General features: G+C 39.9%; 1 protein-coding gene across 1 annotated transcript in view; it reads right to left on the reverse strand.

Annotated features, from left to right (window-relative positions):
- SSBP4 (single stranded DNA binding protein 4) overlaps nt 1-21,309 on the reverse strand; it is a 426,420-nt gene that overhangs the window by 337,750 nt on the left and 67,361 nt on the right. The window contains exon 2 of the mRNA XM_069962485.1: nt 6,082-6,154. Coding sequence (XP_069818586.1) covers nt 6,082-6,154 — 73 coding nt within the window. The remainder of the gene's footprint in view (nt 1-6,081; nt 6,155-21,309) is intronic.

The raw sequence follows: 21,309 nt of genomic DNA on the forward strand, positions 1-21,309 counted from the left end.
TGCTGGAGAGGATGATGGCAGAGGGACACTGAGAAACACAGGGCACTGGAGGGACACTGAGCATCCCTCTGCCATCACCCTCTCCAGCAGCTACAGCCCGCACAGCTCTGGGAGTCGGGTCGTGACATCACCCCTTTATCCAGGAAGTTAAGCCTTGATGCAGTAGTAAGTGCACTGAAAAAAGTATTAGCATTTCCCTTAATAAATGTATATTTGTAATTTGTATAACTTTTGGGAGGCTTCTACTTTAATAACGGGAGGCTTCTACTTTAATAATGGGAGGCTTCTACTTTAATAATCATTAGAATGGGGCGAGTTGGTGGACTGGATCGGTGTTCGGGGGGCAGTATCCCTACCCCCAGTGCTCCTTAGGACTTACAGAGAATTTTACAGCACAGGAACAGTGCTGAGGATGAAGGTAAGAGTAGCAGTCTGGAGTGAGGGGATCTCGGGGAGAATAGAGGCTAAGATATATCTTGTCACAGGCCAAGTGGTAATAACTCCCTCCCTTTTCCTAAGGTAAATACTGCCACAGAGATTAAAGAGAGGGACTGCACCTAGGTGTTTGGTGATGATGATACCTATAGTTCCACCTGAGGCTTTTCTATTACTGCTGCCTAGATTTTATTGAAGAAGCCCCTGATGATGATGAGGTGCAGAGAAAATCAGACAATATGGAGTCGAGGCAGTGAGGGACAACAGTGCCTTTTATTTCAAGTTAAAGCATAAGTAGTATATAACTTGAACAGTTTCTTTGTGTTTAATATTTTCTATATGGCCGACTGCCAGAGAGAGGTCACTTTTGTTACAATGGAGATTGTTAGTGTATACAGAGTCGCTCTTTTGTGAATTGGATAGGTAGTGAACCACAGCCCAGTGGAATAGGAGTCCTTTAAGGGTATCTGGGCCAGGCCGTAAGCCACAATGTTTCGGATCCCGGAAATGACTAAGGGTATGTCGAGAAGTTGTTCCTCAGTGTGAATACCATGATGAGTAAGTGGATCAGGCTTTCTCTCTTTGTAAGTTTATCTGTATAATAAGCTCCTTGGCTCAACCATTCCCATAGTTCACACTATCTTCTTTAGTTGTGGTGCTGACTTCTCACAGAAATCTCCTCACAGGCTGTAGTCCCCTCAGTGGATGTTGCTCCTGCTACAGCTGCACTCAACTCAACTGACTAACTTCCTGTGTCATCTGCCTCTTGAGGGGAGCTCATTAGAATAACTCCACCCTCTTTCTGGACCTTTCTCCTAACTAGTGTAGTAAACTAAGGAGGCATTTGGTGTTGCTATGGTAACTCCCTGAGTGTGATGTGTAGTCAATACCTATAATGACTTATCTGTAGCATTTGCTCTCTCTACAACACAATAAAGACAATATACTGTATTACCAAGTCTATATCAATACAATACAGGGTCTGTTATCTGCCTTACCTTAGGGAGACCCCCAACTTTGGTATACTGCAGTGTCACAGATTTCCTTTAAGCCCTTCATGATGCTGATCCCCATATTTTTGTCACTGATGTGAAGGGAGAATCTCAAGTAGGCTCTGAAGCTATGTAAGTGCCGGCTGTTATATACAGCTGACATCCATTGCTAATGACCACCATTAGTGATCACACTGATGGCAGGGATTTAACTATTAAAATACTCATGTCAAAACTGACAGCAGCATTTCAACAGAAGTATCACACATGGTGCTATAGGGATTAAAATTGGCTTCCTGAAATGATCCATTACTGCAATTAAATGATGCATTCACATTGCATTACTGCATGTGTGAATACAGTCTAAAAGGAAGCTTCACATGTAATGTATCCGCAGTAGATTTCAAGCTGCAATTTTGCAGCGAAATTCGCAGCAGATACCTTTCCTGTCAGTGTCAATGTGATTACATATTTACAGTGAGATGACAATGTATGTAAGTGCCAGCCCACTTAACCCCCCGCCACCAGGAATATACTTTATTTCGTCCACATCTCCGATCGCATCTGAGGCTCCTAGAGGTCCTGCAAAGCCAATCAATGCATGGCCCCGCCACAGTCACTGATTGGCTGCGCAGGACCTCCGGGAGCCTCAGATGTGGCCGGATCGTGGAGCAGATATGTTCCCGGCGGCGGGGGGTTAAGGAGGCCGGTACTTAAATACTTGCAGCAGGATGACAATCATACTGCTAGTACTTAATCACATTGTCTTTGACAGGAGAAGTATCAGCAGCGGATACTTTAAGTGTGAAGCTACCTTAAAAAGAGAATGGCTGCGCAGGACCTCCGGGAGCTGGAAGCCTGGAGCAGGTAAAGTATGTTCCTGGCGGCAGGGGATTAAGGGGCCGGTGCTTAAATACTGGTAGCAGGATCACAATCCTGCTGCTAGTACGAAATCACATTGACTTTGACAGGAGAGGTATCGGCAGTGGATACATTACGTGTGAAGCTACCCTAAAGAGAAACATTTTAAATGTGGCACACACCTCCTCTGCGTGCAGCTGCAACCCCCCACCCCCCCACCCCCTGCCCTCTTCCTACCTCTCTGGCGCAATCAGCGCAGAGGGACCCGATGCAAATAAAATATTGGCAAAACCAACGTTTGTGAATATATTTATACGCATATATTTACATCTTAGGCAGATAATAAATGTCCCCCTATGTGGCTACATCTAGATAGAGTAAGTATATGCTATAAAGTTGTTTGCTGAATTCAATGTATGTTTATTAGCAACATATTTTATTTTATACTGTACATATCTATAGAAACATACTGGTGCATTTTCACAACTGTGTGATGTTGGAAGAATTAAAATTCAGTTTACATAACTCCACTGCCTTAAGCAAATAAACTACAAAAGCAGCAGGCAGGATTTAGGGCAGAATGAGAGCTTAATACGGTGATCTTAAACATCTGGATAGGATGTGACCTGAATGACTGCTCTCAATCTCTTCCATGTGCCACAGATAGCAATACATACTATACTGCATCAGTACCACAACTGTGTTCTTGCAGCATGACAACCTGAATGGCGTTTATTTTTTGTTATAGCAATTTATATTGAAAAAGCACCAATCCTCAATTCCTCTACTTTGTTAACATTTGGCATCACAAATCTTACTGTGTGAAGTAGCCATACTTTGATTATGATAATATGCTTCCTGTAGAGTCTGTAGAGATTAAGTGAGGTGGTTATACAATGGGGAAAACAAGTAACTGATAGACAATTTTGCAAGTTTTCCCCATGACAGCTGCATTTAAATGTCCTGTGTGCCCCTATCCCTGGTGTCTAGTGGTGGGTTTGATTGCAGAGGGGAGATCCCTTCTTCTTATCTGGCCAGGCCTCAGTGTCGTACTGACGCTGATCCCGACTTGGCAATCTGTAGATCTGCAGCAGACCAGTGTAATATAGCACTGATCTTATCAATCAGTGCTGTATTAAGTATACTGCAGTGATCTCTATGAGATAAGTATAAGTATAAAAAAAAAATGTTTTTTTTTATTAATAAAAAATCCACTCCTCTAATAAAAGTTTAAATCACCCCCCTTTTCCCATTTTATAAATAAAAATAAAGAAAGAAACATATTTGGTATCACCATGTGCGTAATCGCCCAAACTATTAAATTATCACATTCCTGATCTTGCACGGTAAACGGCGTAAGCGCCAAAACACACCAAAGTGCAAAATTGTGGATTCTGTGACATCAAATCCAGAAAAATTGTAATAAAAAGTTATCAAAAAGTTGCATATACGCAAGCAAAGTACTGATAGAAAGTTACAGATCATGCCGCAAAAAATTATATTCCACATAGCCCCATAGAACAAAGGATAAAAGCGTTACAAGGAAGCTCATAGAGCAATTTTAAACACATTTATTTTTTTTTAAAGGTTTTCATTTTTTAAAACCAGTTAGATAAAATAAAAGTTATACTAGTTACATATCGTTATAATCGTACTGACTTACAGAACATACATAACTTGTCAGTCTTACTATAGGATGAACGGCGTGAACACGAAACCCCCCAAAAGGAAAACAAATTCCTTTTTTTTTATTTTAATTTCACTGTGCAAATAATTTTTTTTCCAGTTTCACAGCATACTAATTGTGTGAGAGAATTATCTGACAGATTTTTAAAGCCAAAGCCAACAGACTATAAACAGAGAACAGGTCATAAAGGAAAGACTGAGATTTCTCCTCTTCTCAAATCCATTACTGGCTTTGGCTTCAAAAATCTGTCAGATAAATCTGTAAACGCACCATTAGAGGTTGGATGGATTGATTGATTAATTAGTTGAGTGGACAGAGTTTTTTTTTTTTTAATGCAGGTAACAAGTTCAAACAGGTGCAATTAATACAGAAGGAGGAGCATCTTAAAGAAAAAATAACAGGTCTGTGAGAGCCAGAATTTTTGATGGTTGGTAGGTGATCAATTACCTATTTTATGCAATAAAATGCTAATTATTAATTTTATCCTACAATCCTACAATGTGATTTTATAGATTTTTCTTTTATAGCTTCTGTCTCTCACAGTTGAAGTGTACCTATGATAACAATTACAGACTTTCTTTGTAGGTGAGGGAATCTGCAAAATGGTCAGTGTATCAAATACTTATTTTCCCAACTGTATATTAGGGGGTTTGTGACACGTTTATGTATTATTAGTAGGATGGAGTTACCCATTAACTACTGATAGTAATGTTACTTACCTATTAGCTATTGCACATGGCTTATTCGCTATGCATCACTCTATGCTAATATAGAAATTAGTATATATCAGTGGTTAGATTAATACGTTTCTGTATGAATTGAGATTAAACAAACTTATGAACAGACAGGTCTTCCATTCCTATGTAAAAACCAGCAGGATAATCCAATGATCCAATATCAAGATATTTTGGTCTGTTATTGAAAATAAATCTACTATGTGGTCACCGCTATACAGTAAGATGTTGAATTTCATTTAGTTTGTTTAAGCATTCAGTTCCCAAGGCAATTTTGAGTTGTTTTCTACTGATGTCCATGGAAGTCCTTAGTAGTGGCTGTACAAGGGTGTAGAGAAGTCCACCAATTACTGAGCATCAAAACTGCAATTGTTTTATCATAAATCACAGCACTTTTGCAATGCGCTGAGTTGTGTGATATTAGGCGGAAATTTCCTAATATTGTCTAAATAATGGAAACTTAGGTGCAAAGTCTTCAAATGTACCCCTGTGCTTGGTAGCTGTGGGCAGTTTACACTAGTTTCTGTGTTTTTTACACTTTGATAGATCTGGTTTAATATGCTTATAATCTGGAACAACAGAATATTTTTCTTGATAAGTAAACTTGCTTGATTTATTTTTATGTTAGTGAAAGGATTACTGGGCTTTAGTGTTCATTACTCAATTCAGGGATGCAGCAGGTAGCCTAAAAGGTTTGTTGCATGAAATATTTTGCAAAGCTATAGTTAACACATAAAATAACAATTTGCTGTCCTGACTTCCCTACAAGTTTTGGCTGGGGCCTAATAATGAAAAAAACCTCATAGGAGACAAAGAGGGGTAAAAGGTTGTTCTGTCCCATATTGATTTAGGCTATGTTCACACAAAGTCTTTTTATGCAAAATAATGGTTGTTGTATTTTAAATAATGGCCGTTATTTTACAATGACGGCCATCAATATTGATCATGAACATTATTTACCGTTGACATTATCAAACAACGATCGTTATTTTGCCTAAAAAAGATGTAGTGTAAAAATTCCCACTTCATAAAAATAGTGTAAAAATTCCCACTTCATAAAAATATCAGCGGAAGTCAGTCTTCTCGTTAAATAGACGACCGCTAATAAGGAAAATTGAGCAATATTTAACAAGACAGCCACCTTCCTCCGATATTTTTATGTAGTGGAAATGTAGGAAAAATGTTTTTTTTTTTACATAAGTGAAACATAGGTAACCCACTTCTGTTCCAACATATTGTTAATCAGAAAAAGACACAATATGGCTATATTTCCGACATATAATTTTATTTACATGAAAAAGTCCATCTTTTCATAAAAACTGATATTTTTCATGTAAAAAAAGATGTGGTAACATAGCTTATGGATTCTTACCTCTGATAGGAAAGTCTGTGCAGATTTCTGAGCTCCTACATGTAGTAAATACTCGTACACATATAAAGCTAATCTGAAAAAAAAAGGAAATAGAATCAGGCGCTGTAGCTTTAGATAGCATATACATAAGTAGTTTAAGTAAAACATGTATTGTGATTGCATAAGAATTTTTTCCAAAGAAGAGAGAATATACAATACAATGACAATCATGCAAGGAGTGGTGTTATTTTTATTTTTTTTAAGTATTTAGTTAGATAATAGGCTATGTTCACACTAAGTAAGAAAAAGAGAAAAGGCGTCCACTTTTGCAAGGCTGGGTTCACACTACGTATATTTCAGTCAGTATTGTGGTCCTCATATTGCAACCAAAACCAGGAGTGGATTAAAAAAAACAGAAAGGCTCTGTCCACACAATGTTGAAATTGAGTAGATGGCCGCCATATAACAGTAAATAACTGCCATTATTTCAATATAACAGCCGTTGTTTTAAAATAACAGCAAATATTTGCTATTAAATGGCGGCCATCCACTCAATTACAACATTGTGTGAACAGAGCCTTTCTGTGTTTTCAATCCACTCCTGGTTTTGGTTGCAATATGAGGACCACAATACTGACTGAAATATACGTAGTGTGAACCCAGCCTTGCCGTGACTTAACTGACTTCAATGCAATACATTGAAGTCAATAGAATGATGGCAGGGGCGGATTAAGGGTACTATGGGCCCTGGGCTGTTCTGAAATTCTGAACCCCCTTTAAACAAGGCCCCCTCTAGCCCTGCCCCCACCCCATTAACCACTCCCCAACTAACCCCCTGCCTGATAACCACGCCCCCACTCACTACCCACAATCCATCCAAAGCCAGCTGGAAATAACACAGGCAGGAGGCTAGTTAGAAGCACTGTAGGGAAGTAGTGGCCAAGAAAAAATCATACAACATTTATGTCATGTATATTGTGCACTTTCTACGTACTATAAGTGCCATTATTCTTTGGCTATCTATAGCTACAGACTACAACTACAGTTATGCTTTCACTTTCAAAGCATTATGGTAGTTGTAGTCTTGCTGCAGACTCCTGACCTTATTACATATATATCCCTGTATCTACTAGTACAACCAAGTTATCTGCAGCTGTAGTAAGACTACCACTCCTATCATGCTTTCACTTCTGGAGCATGATGAGAATGGTAGTCTTGCTACAGCTGCAGATACCTAACCCAGTTACATATATATCCCTCTAATTTAGGGATGGGGAACCTGATCTCCTGTCCAGGATTCACCCCACATGCCAACAGCAAAGAAGAAGTTAATAGACTCCTTCACTGCTGGGCAGTTTGCATCTTATGCCCCTATTCCACGAGTCGTTTGAAGGAGCAAACGAGCGCTATTAGCTCCTATTCAACGGAGCGACGGCAGCAGATCGCTGCTATATCAGTCGCTTGTCTTTCAACATGTTGAAGAACAAGCGACTGCAACGATCAGCCGACATGAACGATGTCGGCTGATCGTTGCACTCTATTCCACGGGACGAATATCGTTCGTAGCGGTCGATATCGGCCGAATACGAACGATATTGCTCCTCTAAACGACCCGTGGAATAGGGCCTTAAGGGCCCTATTACACCAACAGATTATCTGACAGATTTTTTTTAAGCCAAAGCCAGGAATGGATTTGAACATAGGAGAAATCGCAATCTTTCCTTTATAACCTGTACTCTGTTTATAGTCCGTTCCTGACTTTGGTTTTAAAAATCTGTCAGATAATCTGCTGGTGTGATAGGGCCCTAAAACTCCCTTTCTTATCTCCCTGATAACGCCATCTTGTTGGGATGTGACCTCAGCTACAGAGTAAACAGGAGTCCCAGCCTAGGACATTAGAATGTGAGCATCAGATGCAGACAGCCCAGCAATGAAGGGGTCAATTAACTCCTATCTTGCTAGGCCAGACTGCCGGCATGTAAGGCTTGGTTCACACTATGTTTTTGCACTCCAAAAACGTCTGAATTTGTGTGCATCCGTATTGATCCACATCCGTTTTTTTTAACATACACAAAAATGTAGCTGTACACTTTTGTGTATGTTAAAAAAAAAAACGGAAGCGTTTTGATCCTTTTTTTTTTTCTTTTTAAATAATGGAAGTCAATTGAAAAATGGATCCATTTTTCATCTGTTTTTGGAGAAGTAGCCCAGAGCGCCAAAACTTGCCCTGCTACATTTAGATTATGACAGCAAATAGGTCTATTCTGGACAATTATCATCTGCCTGCCTGTGTGGTAGATGATGTGCTGGTAGGCAGCCTATTCACTGTATATCCGAAGCTCTATGCTGTGCTTAGTAGTATATTAGCCCTAAGAATGGCTTTTGGGGTCTTGTCTGCCTAAAATTACCTAAATCCTAACTGTCCCTACTCCAAGATCTCTCCCTCATTAGGTTCAAGATGAGCAGCTGACTTCTTATAGTTGGAGGTCACATGAGTAAGCCATCCAATCAATGTAGACGCTGTTTTCGCGATGTCTGCATTCTCCGAGGGCCCTTCACAGCCTTTCCTGCATGGTTACATTTGAATTTCATTAAATAGTGTTATACTACTTGATCGAGTACTACTCGCCCGTCTCTAACAGCTACATATTTAGGTTTCTTCCAGAAATAGCATAACTCTATGAGGAGTTTGTGCATGGTATTGCAGCTAAGTTAAACTAGGTTCACACAGCCTTTTTGCATCTGTTTCACTTTATACGTTTTAGTACATTTAATTTGAGCATACAGAAAAACGTCAACCACGTCTTTATGTGTGTTAAAAAAAATAAATAAAAATGTCTTTACAATGTAAGTCAACGGAAAAAAAAAATGCATATGTTAAGCGGACAGCAAAAACGCAGCGTGGACCAAGCCTTACCTTTAAAACCAAGGTTTGGACCAAAGTTTAAATACCACAAAGTGAATGTACCATCAGGTACATTGCTTTAAGATGTTTACATCAATAGACTAGCGCAGGCGCAGGCATGCTGCTGTGGCCGGGTTCCTTCGTAAGTAGCTGGTCTATTCCTGGGCGTTGGCCCGGCCTGAAGCACACCCCCAATGTGACCATCTCCCCTCCCCTCTGTGATGCGTCTCTATTAGAATCAATGGAGCTGCGCCAGAGAGGGGAGGGCAGAATGTCACTCTGGGGATGGGCAGGCCTGCCTCCAGTGCTTCAGGCCGGCATCCCCATGATGGAGCCATACTATTAATGTAAACATCTTAAAGCAATGTATTGGTATCCACACCTATTTTTTAGGTGGCCCTCCCTGAGGATTATCAATCAGTTGTTCTGTAGAATTTAGCCATATAGAGTGCATAATTGTGACAGTAAAACTGAAGGTAGCGGGCCTAAATCTGTTTACCACACTCACTTTACCAATGTTATAATGAATGTACTACTACTAAACATGGAAGAAGCAAACACAACAAAAATGTCATTATATGGTATTATTATAAATTAATCTTAGCAAAGCATCTAAAACTGTTAATGCTGTATTTTCAGTGATATCATGTAATATATATTGAAAGAAGGAATCCTTTTCTAGTCTTCCCCAGACAACTATTAGTATTATGAAAACATGCACGTGGATCTAGTGAGATCCCTTTGGAGCTGAAGGGGTTGACAGAAAGAAAGCAATACATCAGCAAAGTGTTTTCATCTCAATTAACCCAGTTTTGCAAGCATTAAGGGCTAATACAAGGAGGAAGAACAGTTCATTTCTGTAATGGTCTCACTGGGAGACTGTCCATTAGATGCAGCTTGCTGTACACTTAAAATATATTGCATACGAGAGTTTATGGTTTTCTCTTCATACTAGATTTAGACTTTGGCAAACATCATTGTGAATTCACATTTTATTTTCTGTAAAGGAACAGAGACACACAGAGGGTTTAAGAAATGGTATGTGTACACCATTCATTACTACAAGGCATACATGGAGTTCAAAAATATTAGTAGTGTTGGGATTTCCTAATTACCGGTCACTAATTAGAAAAATAATGTGTTATGAATATACAGTAGACAGAAAAAGATAAAAGATATAGTTTAAAGGTTTTACATATAGAATGTTACTAGAAAAATTACTCAATGGAATTTTATGTGGAAATTAGCTTCAAAACTGTGTTGCACATAGTCTTCCAGTTTAAAGGGAGGCTAGGATCAGGTCAATAGACTTTAATCTGCTGATATCAGGCACTCTGGGGGGCCGTCATGGGGGGGGCCTAGTGTTATATAATTGCAGGCTGCTGGATGAACTTTTATGAGGAGGTGCTGTTACCATAGTGAACGGCTGGATTAGTGCAGGGTAAGGAACGTCCCCAGTGTAATTTAAATTATTGGTGCAACAGAGGGATAAAAAATATACAGGGCTTCCGATTCCAGCACAGGGATGAGAGGAAGCTTAAGTGAGAGCTCCTGCTCATCAACCCCATCCGTACGGTGACACAGCCTGTTACCCGCAACCAAAACTCCCCTGACACAATCCCAGCTTACTGGAGACCTGTCCTTACATAGACCGATTTGTTACACGCATTTCCAAACGCAAGCTTACAGTCGGCAGGCAGCTGGCAGCGCACTGCAGGGAGTCCAAGATGTCCGCTGTGCCTGCCTCCTGGGCGCAGCTCCCAGCCTCTGGTGCAGTAGGCCAGCAGAATATAGTTCCTGAGCTCTCCCCTATTATGCCTACAGTGCAATCTATCGACTATAAGCGTCTAGCAATTAGAGTAGCTGAGCTTCTTGCCTCTGATTTAAAGGAGACCCTAGTGACTACCTTGTCTACTTTACTGCAACTCCTGCAAGCTGAGGTGGCACAGCAAGCAACACTGGCGGGAGAGCTGGAGCAAAGAGTGCAACAAGTGGAAGACATAGGAAATGAGTCCTACAATTAATTAGTGATTCCTGGACACTAAACAATCTGCTACCCAGTTCATAGCCATGAAACTTTATTGCCCGTCCTGGTCCCATGTAAGTAATACCTTTTGCACGGCGTACTTCATTATATTATTTCATTATCTCCTCTTCTTTAGCATTAATGAGATAATCACAAATATACACAGTCATACTAATTAGTATTACTTCTCCTACATTGGGAGTGAGGTAGTACTTCCCCAAACTTCTAGAAACAAAGACAAGCAAACAAAAAACTTTTTCCGAAAGTGAAGAAGCTTTATATCACCTTATTTTCCCCCTTATAAAATATCTTCACACTAACTGACTGGTATTTGACAGAGAATGTAAAGGGCACTTTGAGTTTTAAAAATTTCTCATTTGAAAAGGAGGATATAATGTTCCTTCTGAGATGTCTCTGACACTGTCTGCACTCCAGAAATAAAGTTGCATTAAACTGAATGGAGGCTCTGGTTAGTCAGTTTTAGTAGTTTTGTGTTAATGGTTCTTTTCCGATTGGATATTGGATAAAATTACATATTTCTCTCCTTCCCATGTACCCTTCTAGACATTGTGTTAGTTCATGAACCTTGGTTAACTATAGTTTTTCCAAGTGTCTAGCTTTATGCATTTGAGGTACTGCCTGCAAAATATGAAGTTGAGTGTATGATGTCCGAGCTTCCTTTTGTCCATGGCACCAGGTCCTGAAAGGGCTGCTATCTACATCCAGGGACAACTTCTTCTGGCCTCCTGATGAACCCCTTATGGAGACAATTTGAAGGGGAAAACGTGTTGACTGTTGAGCCGTTCGTGTTCCTTGTGAATGGTGGTAATGGGTCTGATGACTTGTCTACTATCCTACCTATTCATCTGTACACTTTTTTGAAGACCTTGGGGGACATTTATCAAACTAATATAGTCTAATATATCTAGTTTGCTTTCAAAATAAATCTAATATGAATTTATGAAGCTTTTTTTGGCAAGACTATCCAAATTAGATTCAACTTTTAAATTAGATTTTTTTGTTGTTAATTAGATCGAAAGTGCACCAGAATTCATTTTTAGCTAAATTTATTAACCGTGCAATTTTTAAAAAAGTCACATATATTGGCGCATCACTACGTCTGCTCCGAACCAGGTGAATTTATTAGACTAATTAAAAGACCATTATTTTTAAGACACATTTACTATGCTATTAGACAATTTACATTAATTTGACTAAACACATTAGATTGGAAATTATGCCAAAACATCTTTGACAAAATCATGTTTTTAGATTTGTTAGTAAATATCCCCCCTTGTGTTTTGGGAGAAGGAGAGAATAGGGATAGTTTATCCAATTCCATTTTAGGGTTACATAAGGCTCAATCCCATGTACCATGTATGTCTGTTTGAATTTTTGATGTACAGTTTGTAAGACTGTGGGATTTTTTGGTTCCCTTAGTATTGGTCCTGTGAGGAGACAGTAACCCTGAATACATCAAACTGTGAGTACCACCAGGTTCATCAAGAGCTGTTGTGTGGCACGGATTGTTGTTTATAATTAATTTTTGTGACACATATATTTTTAATCGCTTGAGAATAAAAGTTAAGTTTTAATATTTAAACACACCATGTTTTTGCAGTGAGATCATATGCTACATATTACAACCTGTTCTCACATTCCCTAATAGCACATATTATTAAGTTGAGCCATGAAGAAGATTTCCCAAGAAAAGAGATACAACATCATCTAGATTATCTATAATGGTCTCTCTGCCAAGTCAGCTCGTCATAAGGTCTATCAGTTCTGCTGCAACAAACATGGCAGTGGAGGTGGCTCATATGCTTTGTAATAGATCAGTGAGTCGTCCATGCAAACACTCTGAAATGCATATTACTTAAAGCGTAACTGTCATGTTTTTTTTTATTGCAGAAATCAGTAGTATAAGCGATTTTAAAAAACTCTGTAATAGGTTTCATCAGCCAAAAAAGCCTCCTTCTGTACTCAAGAAGCAATCTCCCAGCCTCCCCCCCTGACTTCTTATCTGTGCATTATCAGGCAAACACGTCTTCATTACAGAGAAGCCAGTGAAGACGGGCTCTGTTCTCTCCATTCTATCCCTATGAAGGGGGGAGGAGCCGAGGGAGATGAGGGAGCAGGAAGAGGTGACATGAAGGTCAGCTGTTTGTAGACTGTCTGGGCACCTAAAACGCTAAATTCAGGTGTCAGAAAGGTCAGTGCTTATCTATGAACTTACTGAGAGAAGATTGCAGGGTGTTGTGCTTTGCAGAAATCCTCCGTGCTCAGTCACTCCTAACAGCCCCTCCCCTCTCCATAGCCACATAATGGAGACAGAAATCCTGCTTCATTTGATGTGAGGGGGGAGGCTGGGAGAGTGCTCTTTCAGTACAGAAGGAAACTCTTTTAGTACATAATACCTATTACAGAGTTTCTTAAAATCGCTTGTACTGTTGATATTTAATGTTTTCAGAAAAATGGCCCTGAAATGACAGTTACGCTTTAAGGCTGGGTTCACACTACGTATATTTGAGGCTGTATATTTGAGGCTGTATAGCAACCAAAACCAGGAGTGGATTGAAAACACAGAAAGGATCTGTTTACATAATTTTGTAATTGAGTGGATGGCCGCCATTTAATGGCAAATATTTGCTGTTATTTTAAAACAACGGCTGTTATATTGTAATAATGTAATAATTATTTACTGTTATATGGCGGCCATCCATTCAGTTTCAACATTATGTGAACAGAGCCTTTCTGTGTTTTCAATCCACTCCTGGTTTTGGTTGCTATGAGGATCTGACTTGAGGACCAAATACAGCCTCAAATATACGTAGTGTGAACATAGCCTAAGTCTGGAATGGTGACCCAAAAATAGGTGAAGAGGCCAAAAATAGAGAAGACTTCAATATTGTCATAAGAAACGTTGGCTCGAGTTTGGAAAATTAATACGAAAAGTGGACAGTGGAAGATTGGAAATGGGTGATTTGGAGCGAAAAAAACAGAGTCAATGGACTAGGCTCTAATGGAAGCAAATGGATCTGGAAGAATCAAGGTAAAAGGGGGCTAATGGACTACCTATGAATTGGAAGAGGAAGCAGCAACATGGTGCCATGAAAGGATCTCTGAAGGCTATACAGAGAACTAAGACAAAATTTACACATATCTGATTTATGGCATTTAACATTATTAACAAATTTTAGAGATGTCACATTTTAGTTCCTTTGTCCATGTTATCTTTGTCTGAGCTTACGTACATCTGTAGTAAAATGAAATATTTTTCATTACGTCTTAGTTTCATGGTCAGTAAAGAAAACCCTAATCCTGTGTTTCCTAGTATAAATACTGTGCAAGGTAACTTGGATAGAAAATGGTAAACCTAAGTAAAGTTCCTTCAGACACATCCTAGTACATCCCAGTGGGAAGCAATTTATCTTTTGTGAAGTTCCTGCAGGTTTTTGACACCTGGCCAATTAACTCCAACTTTAGCATTAAACAGAGGTTAATGAAGTGTGGGGGAAGCTCCTGTTAAACTCATTCATTTTTCTATGCAAATTTTACAACTGTTATGCTACTGTAATACCATAGAGAATGGAGATAAGGGTTTTTGGAACAAAATGTAGTGATGTGATATCCACAGGCTAGCTCAGCAGTAACCGATCGGCAGTGTCCCGATAACCGACATCCATATTGATCAGCTATTTAAAGTAACACTACACAGTGAACAGAGTTTATCTACATTCATTGTGTAGTGGTAGCTATGTGTAACTGCAGCTCAGGACCTATTCAAGTAAATAGGAGCTGAGCTGTAGTTACACATCATCACCACTATACTGTACAATGAATGAGGACAAACTCCATTCACTGTGTGGTGAGATGCCTAACATATGATCGGTATGGGTGCTGGCTATTATAACTTACTACTAAGGAGTTGTCCTGTGGATAGCTTATAAGTACATTTTGCCTGGGAAACCCCTTAAAAATTACATTTAAAACACAGTCAACAATGTACAGTATAGAGCTGAAATTGGGCACAAATAGATTTCTATAGATTTCGACAGGTGCTACTGTACCTCTGTTTGACTCTGATTACATGGAGTTTTTTGGATCCCATATGAATCATACAGGAAAAACATGAAAATAATAATATGTTCTATAAGATACTGTATTACATACAGTATGTATTCTCTGAAAGCATTGTAGGTGAGTAACAGATATTGTGTTACCACCGAAAGAGGAATAGGGGGCTATCAGCAGATTAGATTTGTCTAGCCTCCCGAGAGTTCCCCATTAAAAATAAAACAATGCCCTGCCTTTATGTAAGTCTGTGCAGACAATTGGACTTTTTGTCTATGCTGTTACTACTGGTGTAGGTACTAGAGTGTGATGAGTACTTCTCTTGTGAATTAGTGAAAGAACAGTGCCTGTCACCCAGGAATGAACTGTCACTATGTAGCAGTCATCCACTGTATTTTAGTGTACAGGGAGGTGGGTGACTGAAGACAGCAAGCATCAGCTGAAAGTGTGGTTTTATGAGAGTCAGGGGACAGAGCTGAAAGAGGAGATACAGGGGCTAGCTAATGTTCCTACAGATAGAAATATTTGATGCACGTATAGGTATTCTATAGGTTGATAACTTTCATTGGTGATGTATTACAGATTCATTCTATACTATCTGTGATAAGGTCAAAATTTGAACCTGACCTAGGCTGGGTGTACAGAGATTGACAGGGGGCCAGGGAAGCATTCTCAAAGGAGTACCAGGGTAGGTGAATATAGTTTCCTTTTTTTTTTATTAACATTAATGGTTTTTCCCTCCATGAGTTGATTTTTCTGCAGATACAGTGGTGCCCTGGATTACAAGCATAATTCGTTTCGGGACCGTGCTTGTAATCCAAATCCACTCTTAAACCAAAACAAGAAATTATAGACAATTGGTTTCATACCCCAAAAATAATGATTTATTATTCTGAATAACATGTAGAACAAATAAAACAAACATTTAGAAACAGCTGAATATGTGATATTATAAGTTACTGTACAGTAATGGAGAGGATGGGAAACACAAGGGCTGACAGAGACTGCAGGGAGCATGAAGGAATGAGCAGGGCAGATGTGGGCACATACATGCAGCACTCTCTGTCTGGGGAGAGAGGGGTTACAGCTATGAAGAGATTACCTCCACAGTCCTGTCCCCTGATGTAAGCCCCAGCCTGAAGTATACCTGCCATGATTTGGAAGGTGAGGGAGATTTCCTGGGTCAGAGTACAGGGCTGTAGACCCCGCTATGCAGACCATGCCTCTCCTCCACTTCCCTTCCCACATAGTACAGGGAACTCTTAAACCAAAGCAAAGCTCTTAACCCTTAGGCAACCCTGGACGTACCCGTACGTCCAGGGCCGCCTACATGTGTTCAGAGCAGGGACGTGCGGCGGCCGCGCTCTGAACCGCCGCTGTCCCGGTCCCGTAATGACGCTTATCCCGGCCCAGGGGGGCTTCTAGTATAAGTGTAAAAGTTAAAAAAAAAAGTGTTGTTATTAATAAAAAGCCCCCTCCCCTAATAAAAGTCTGAATCACCCCCCTTTTCCCAGGTTATAAATAAAAATAAATAAATAAACATGTTTGATATCGCTGCATGCGTAATCACCCAAACTATTAATTAATCACATTCCTGATCTCTCACGGTAAACGGCGTAAGCGTAAAAAAATTCCAAAGTGCAAAATTGCGCATTTTTGGTCCCATCAAATCCAGAAAATTGTAATAAAAAGCGTTCAAAAAGTCGCATATGCGCAATCAAGGTACTGATAAAAAGAACACATCATGGTGCAAAAAATGACACCTAACACAGCCCTATAGACCAAAGGATAAAAGCGCTATAAGCCTGGGAATGGAGCGATTTTAAGGAACATATATTTGTTAACAATGGTTTGAATTTTTTACAAGCCATCATATACAATAAAAGTTATACATGTTACATATCGTTGTAATCGTAACGACTTGACTAACATATATAATAAGCCAGTTTACACCAGGGCGAATGGTGTAAAAACGAAAAAAACCCAAATAAAAGAAATACAGGTTTTTTATTTAATTTCAACACACATTGAATTTTTTTCTTCTTTCGCAGTGTACGTTATGAAAAAATTCAGCCTGTCATTGCAAAGTACAATTAGTGGCGCAAAAAATAAGGGCTTATGTGGGTTTCTAGGTGAAAAAAATGCAAGTGCTATGGCCTTTTAAGCACAAGGAGGGAAACACAAAAATTTAAATTGGCCCGGTCCTCTAAGGGTTAAACCAAGTCTCAATTTTGAAAAACTGTGAGCTCTTAAACCAAAACGCTCTTAAACCAAGTTACTCTTAAAGCAAGGTACCACTGTAATTTGTTTGTTATAGATTTTCAGTTCCCTGTTGCACTCAATCCACAATTCTGTGACATAAATTGACACTGGCGCATGCCAATTTATGTACAGTGTATGGGCCCTATTTGTTAAAGTCTGATCTACTGTTTTGTTACTGTACTACACTATACTAAAATCCTGATGGAAAATCCACATTGAATACACTATACTAATCTTTACATACACAGTCAAATAGCAACAATGAATTTCACTACTTGAAAGTCAAAGATTCTTGATTATGAAATTCCATTAAAATAATTTGTATGGTAAAATTAAAGGGGCTCATTTAGCAAATGTGCCCCTGGCGTACACCACGGAAAAGAAGCAGATTTTTGTGCAAACTGTGGCATACGACCCGCTAGCCCGATGGGCGGTTGGGGAAGGGAGATGCAGCAAGGTAGGGAGGGACGGGGCCTAATTCAAGACTGTCATACAAGTATGTGATCTTAATAAATTTCCCCTATAGTGTTTACTGCACAATGTAGATGTAAAAGTGAAAATCAGAAAAAAAAATCACCAAATATTCTTTCAAAATATGTTTAAGATATATTCCCTTTAAGGACACTGGCCAGATTTAATTTAACCACGTGCCTATTTGTTTATTTGGCAGCGGTCTTTGCTCCTGGGAGAGCTCTATCCTGTAGTTCAGAGAGCCAGTGTTTCCTGTGATTTATGTTGTTTGCTTCTGCTGTTGACACTGGCTGCTTACACACAGAGTTGAATTGCTACTTGTAAAAAGAATATAGCTAGTCCAAATCACTTTTCTTTTTCAATCCTCTTGCTGACTGGACATTGCAGCCATGAGATCAGTCATGAGAAAATGTCAATTATGTTTGGTAATTGTATGCAAAACAGGATCTTTCTCTTTACATCCAATCAAACTGATATCTTCATTGAACAGCAGTTTTAAAGGGAATGTGTCATCAGAAGATGATCTATTGTTTTTACCTCTTAAGGACACAGTGGATTTTGGCCTTAAAGGGAAACTATCAGCAGTTTAGACGAATCTAACCTACTGAAGTTTCCCTATTGCTCACTGGGCACTGAGGATGAAGGTAAGTTTTATTTTTACCTTCATCCCCGATGCCGTTTCCATGCAGTTTGAAGTAAATTCCCTTGGCTAGTAAGGTGCACTGCCAGTAGTCACGCCCAGTGCACCAATCTTCCTCTGTTGCCCTGCCCCTTCTAATGAATATCAGTGGAGTGGGCTGGCCGAGAGTTGGTCGGATCAGTGCACTGTTGCTGCCCCGAGTACACCAAACCACCTTAGCCTAGGGATTTAACTACAAGCTGCACAGAAACTGCACTTTTTAAGCCCCCCTTAAAAGGGTTGTTCCGCAAAAATTATTTTCTTTTAAATCAACTGGTGTCAGATTTGATGTTGCAGATTTGAATTCTGCTGCCGATCCGCTGCAGATCCGGTACGTGTGAACGTACCCTTGGAGTGTAGGAGTGCTCCCAAATCCCATGGATGTGCAAGGTTGACTTCTAAAGGTAAGTTGGAAAACCATTCAGTGTTCCATATTCAGTCCCAGACGTGTCTAAACAGTGATGCTAGATTATACAACTGTAGGCCACCACTAGCTTTTGAAAGACAGAATTTACGATTTGCTATTCGCGGTCGCTTGCCTTGTCACAAAAATTTGACAAATGCAGACTGCAGTTGTCTGACATCTATATGACGTAACAGAATGGGGATTGTTTGTAGGGGGTATAGTAATCTCACAAAAACTCACAATTTTGAGCAAATGTGCCCTTACAGTGAGGGACAGCGGTAAGTTTTGCCAGCGCTCCAATTCTTTAATTATCTTATTGATAAGCGGGATGTAATTTAGTCTGTAAAGGGAATGACGGTATTTATTTACCTATTTTTATCCCCAAAAATGTGAGATACGTGGGCATTAACTCTACTCCCAGGGAAGAGGTAGCAAACATGCTTTATTTCACTTATATCGTTGATTTAGATTTTGAAAGTTATAACAACAGGTACACTTTAAGGGTACGTTCACACATACCGACTCGCAGCGGAAATCTCGCAGCGAGTTTTGCAGCGAGATCCGCTACGAGTCAAGGTCCTGGCAGGTGTCTGTCAATACATGCTCGCAGTGGTCTGTTTTTTGGGGGGTTTTTTGCAAAAACCCCAGCGGCTAGATGTTAGCTTGAAGTTAGTGAAAGTTTATGATTTGCCTTACACACAGCATTTTTTTTGGGTGGAGTTCTTCTCTAGTCCTTGGGGTTTTTGAGGCTCTGTGGCAGATTTGCCAAAACGCAGAATGCTGAGGTTGTGGCGTTTCTACAAACTGTGGTGTAAGTCTTCTGCTCCACTAAAAAACGCCATAGCATATGTATATTGTGTTTTTAAGTGGTGCTTTTCTGGGGAGAAAAGTCTGGTCCATAGAGGGTTAAATGAAAGGGTTAACTTAACCCCCCCAACCCCACCCTCTGAGCCAAGACACTGCTTCAGCCGTTGATTGGCTGAGATGACACTTGTTCAATGTCATCTTAGCCAAACAGCCGCTTCTGCGATGTCTCTGTTCAGCCACTGATTTCCTGATGACACATTTAAAGAGCCAGAGCATGGCACACTTCTAGCTTAGTGTGCTGGGCTAAGGTAAAGATTGAAGACATTGGTGGTGAGTATGAAGACTCCCCCCCACCCCCAGCATTACAGCTATCCCAGCAAGGAAGGGGGGCACTTAACTCCCTTTCTTGGTGGGATGGGTACAGTGTGAGAATAATCTGGTCCCCAAGGGGTTAAAGCGGTTATCCAGTGCTACAAAAACATGGCCACTTTCTTTCAGAGACAACACCACTCTTTTTTGCAATTAAGCTCCATTCACTTCAATAGAACAGAGCAGCAAAACCCCGTCCAAGTTGGAGAAAAGAGTGGTGCTGTCTCTGGAAGAAAGTGGCCATGTTTTTGTAGCGCTGGATAACCCCTTTGTAGCGCTGGATGCCATGCTACATTGTTCAGTCTGGCTCTGGAGTACCTCTTTAATTGGTTATACAATAGCATTACCACTTAAAGGGGAACTCCGGGTAGAGGTTAAAAAAAATGAAACTTCTGCAGAAGCATATAACAATACTTACCTATCTATCCCAGAATCCATTTGTTTTGGGGGTTTTTGTTCTGTTTTGTGTTTCTGTATTTCCTGGTTTAGCAGATGTACTCAGTACTAAAGGGTTCCAGAATGCAATGCTTTCCCTTAGCTGTTCCATCACAGCCCCCCACCCTGCCTATTCCCCGCCCAAAGCTGTTGCAGAACACCTAGGCAGTGTTCACACATTGCAGTTTCATTGTGTTACTGAATTATTTGCAGTACTTTATCATTTCATTGTGGTCCCACCCGCACAGCACATTGTATTATCTACCTGTAACACTGCACAGCACGCTGTATTCTCTACCTGTAATGCTGATATTGGAATAAAGCAAAGAACTTTTTAAATAATTTTTTCCCCTTTCCACACACATATTATGATCAAGCATCTTTTATCTTTGAAGTTGATTCCCACAAAAAGGACTTTATCCGATATTATCTTACATGGGATATACTGTTTATGCCTTGTTTTTTGTGCAAGTGGGATTGGCAGTGTCGGCTCTTATCCTCTCTGCTGTTTAGCATTATCTATTTGTGTTACTGCATCATTTTTGTGCAGATGCTGCAGTACTGCAATGACACTCCAACATGTGTGAACACAGCCCTAAATTCTCTGTAGACTTTTGCACAATCAGCGAAAGTTGAAACACCTGCTGAGACGAGCAGACTGAGACTAGCAGACACACACAATGTGAGACAGAGGCATGGTATATTTGTCTCCTAAGGAGGGACAGCAGAAAGAGCAGGAGACAATGTGGATTGACACAAAGGATTTCTATCAGCTACCAGTGTGTCAGAACCGTACAGATACAGTAAGTAATACA

This window comes from Dendropsophus ebraccatus, chromosome 3 (genome assembly GCF_027789765.1).
Source record: "Dendropsophus ebraccatus isolate aDenEbr1 chromosome 3, aDenEbr1.pat, whole genome shotgun sequence".
NCBI classification, from domain to species: Eukaryota; Metazoa; Chordata; class Amphibia; order Anura; family Hylidae; genus Dendropsophus; species Dendropsophus ebraccatus.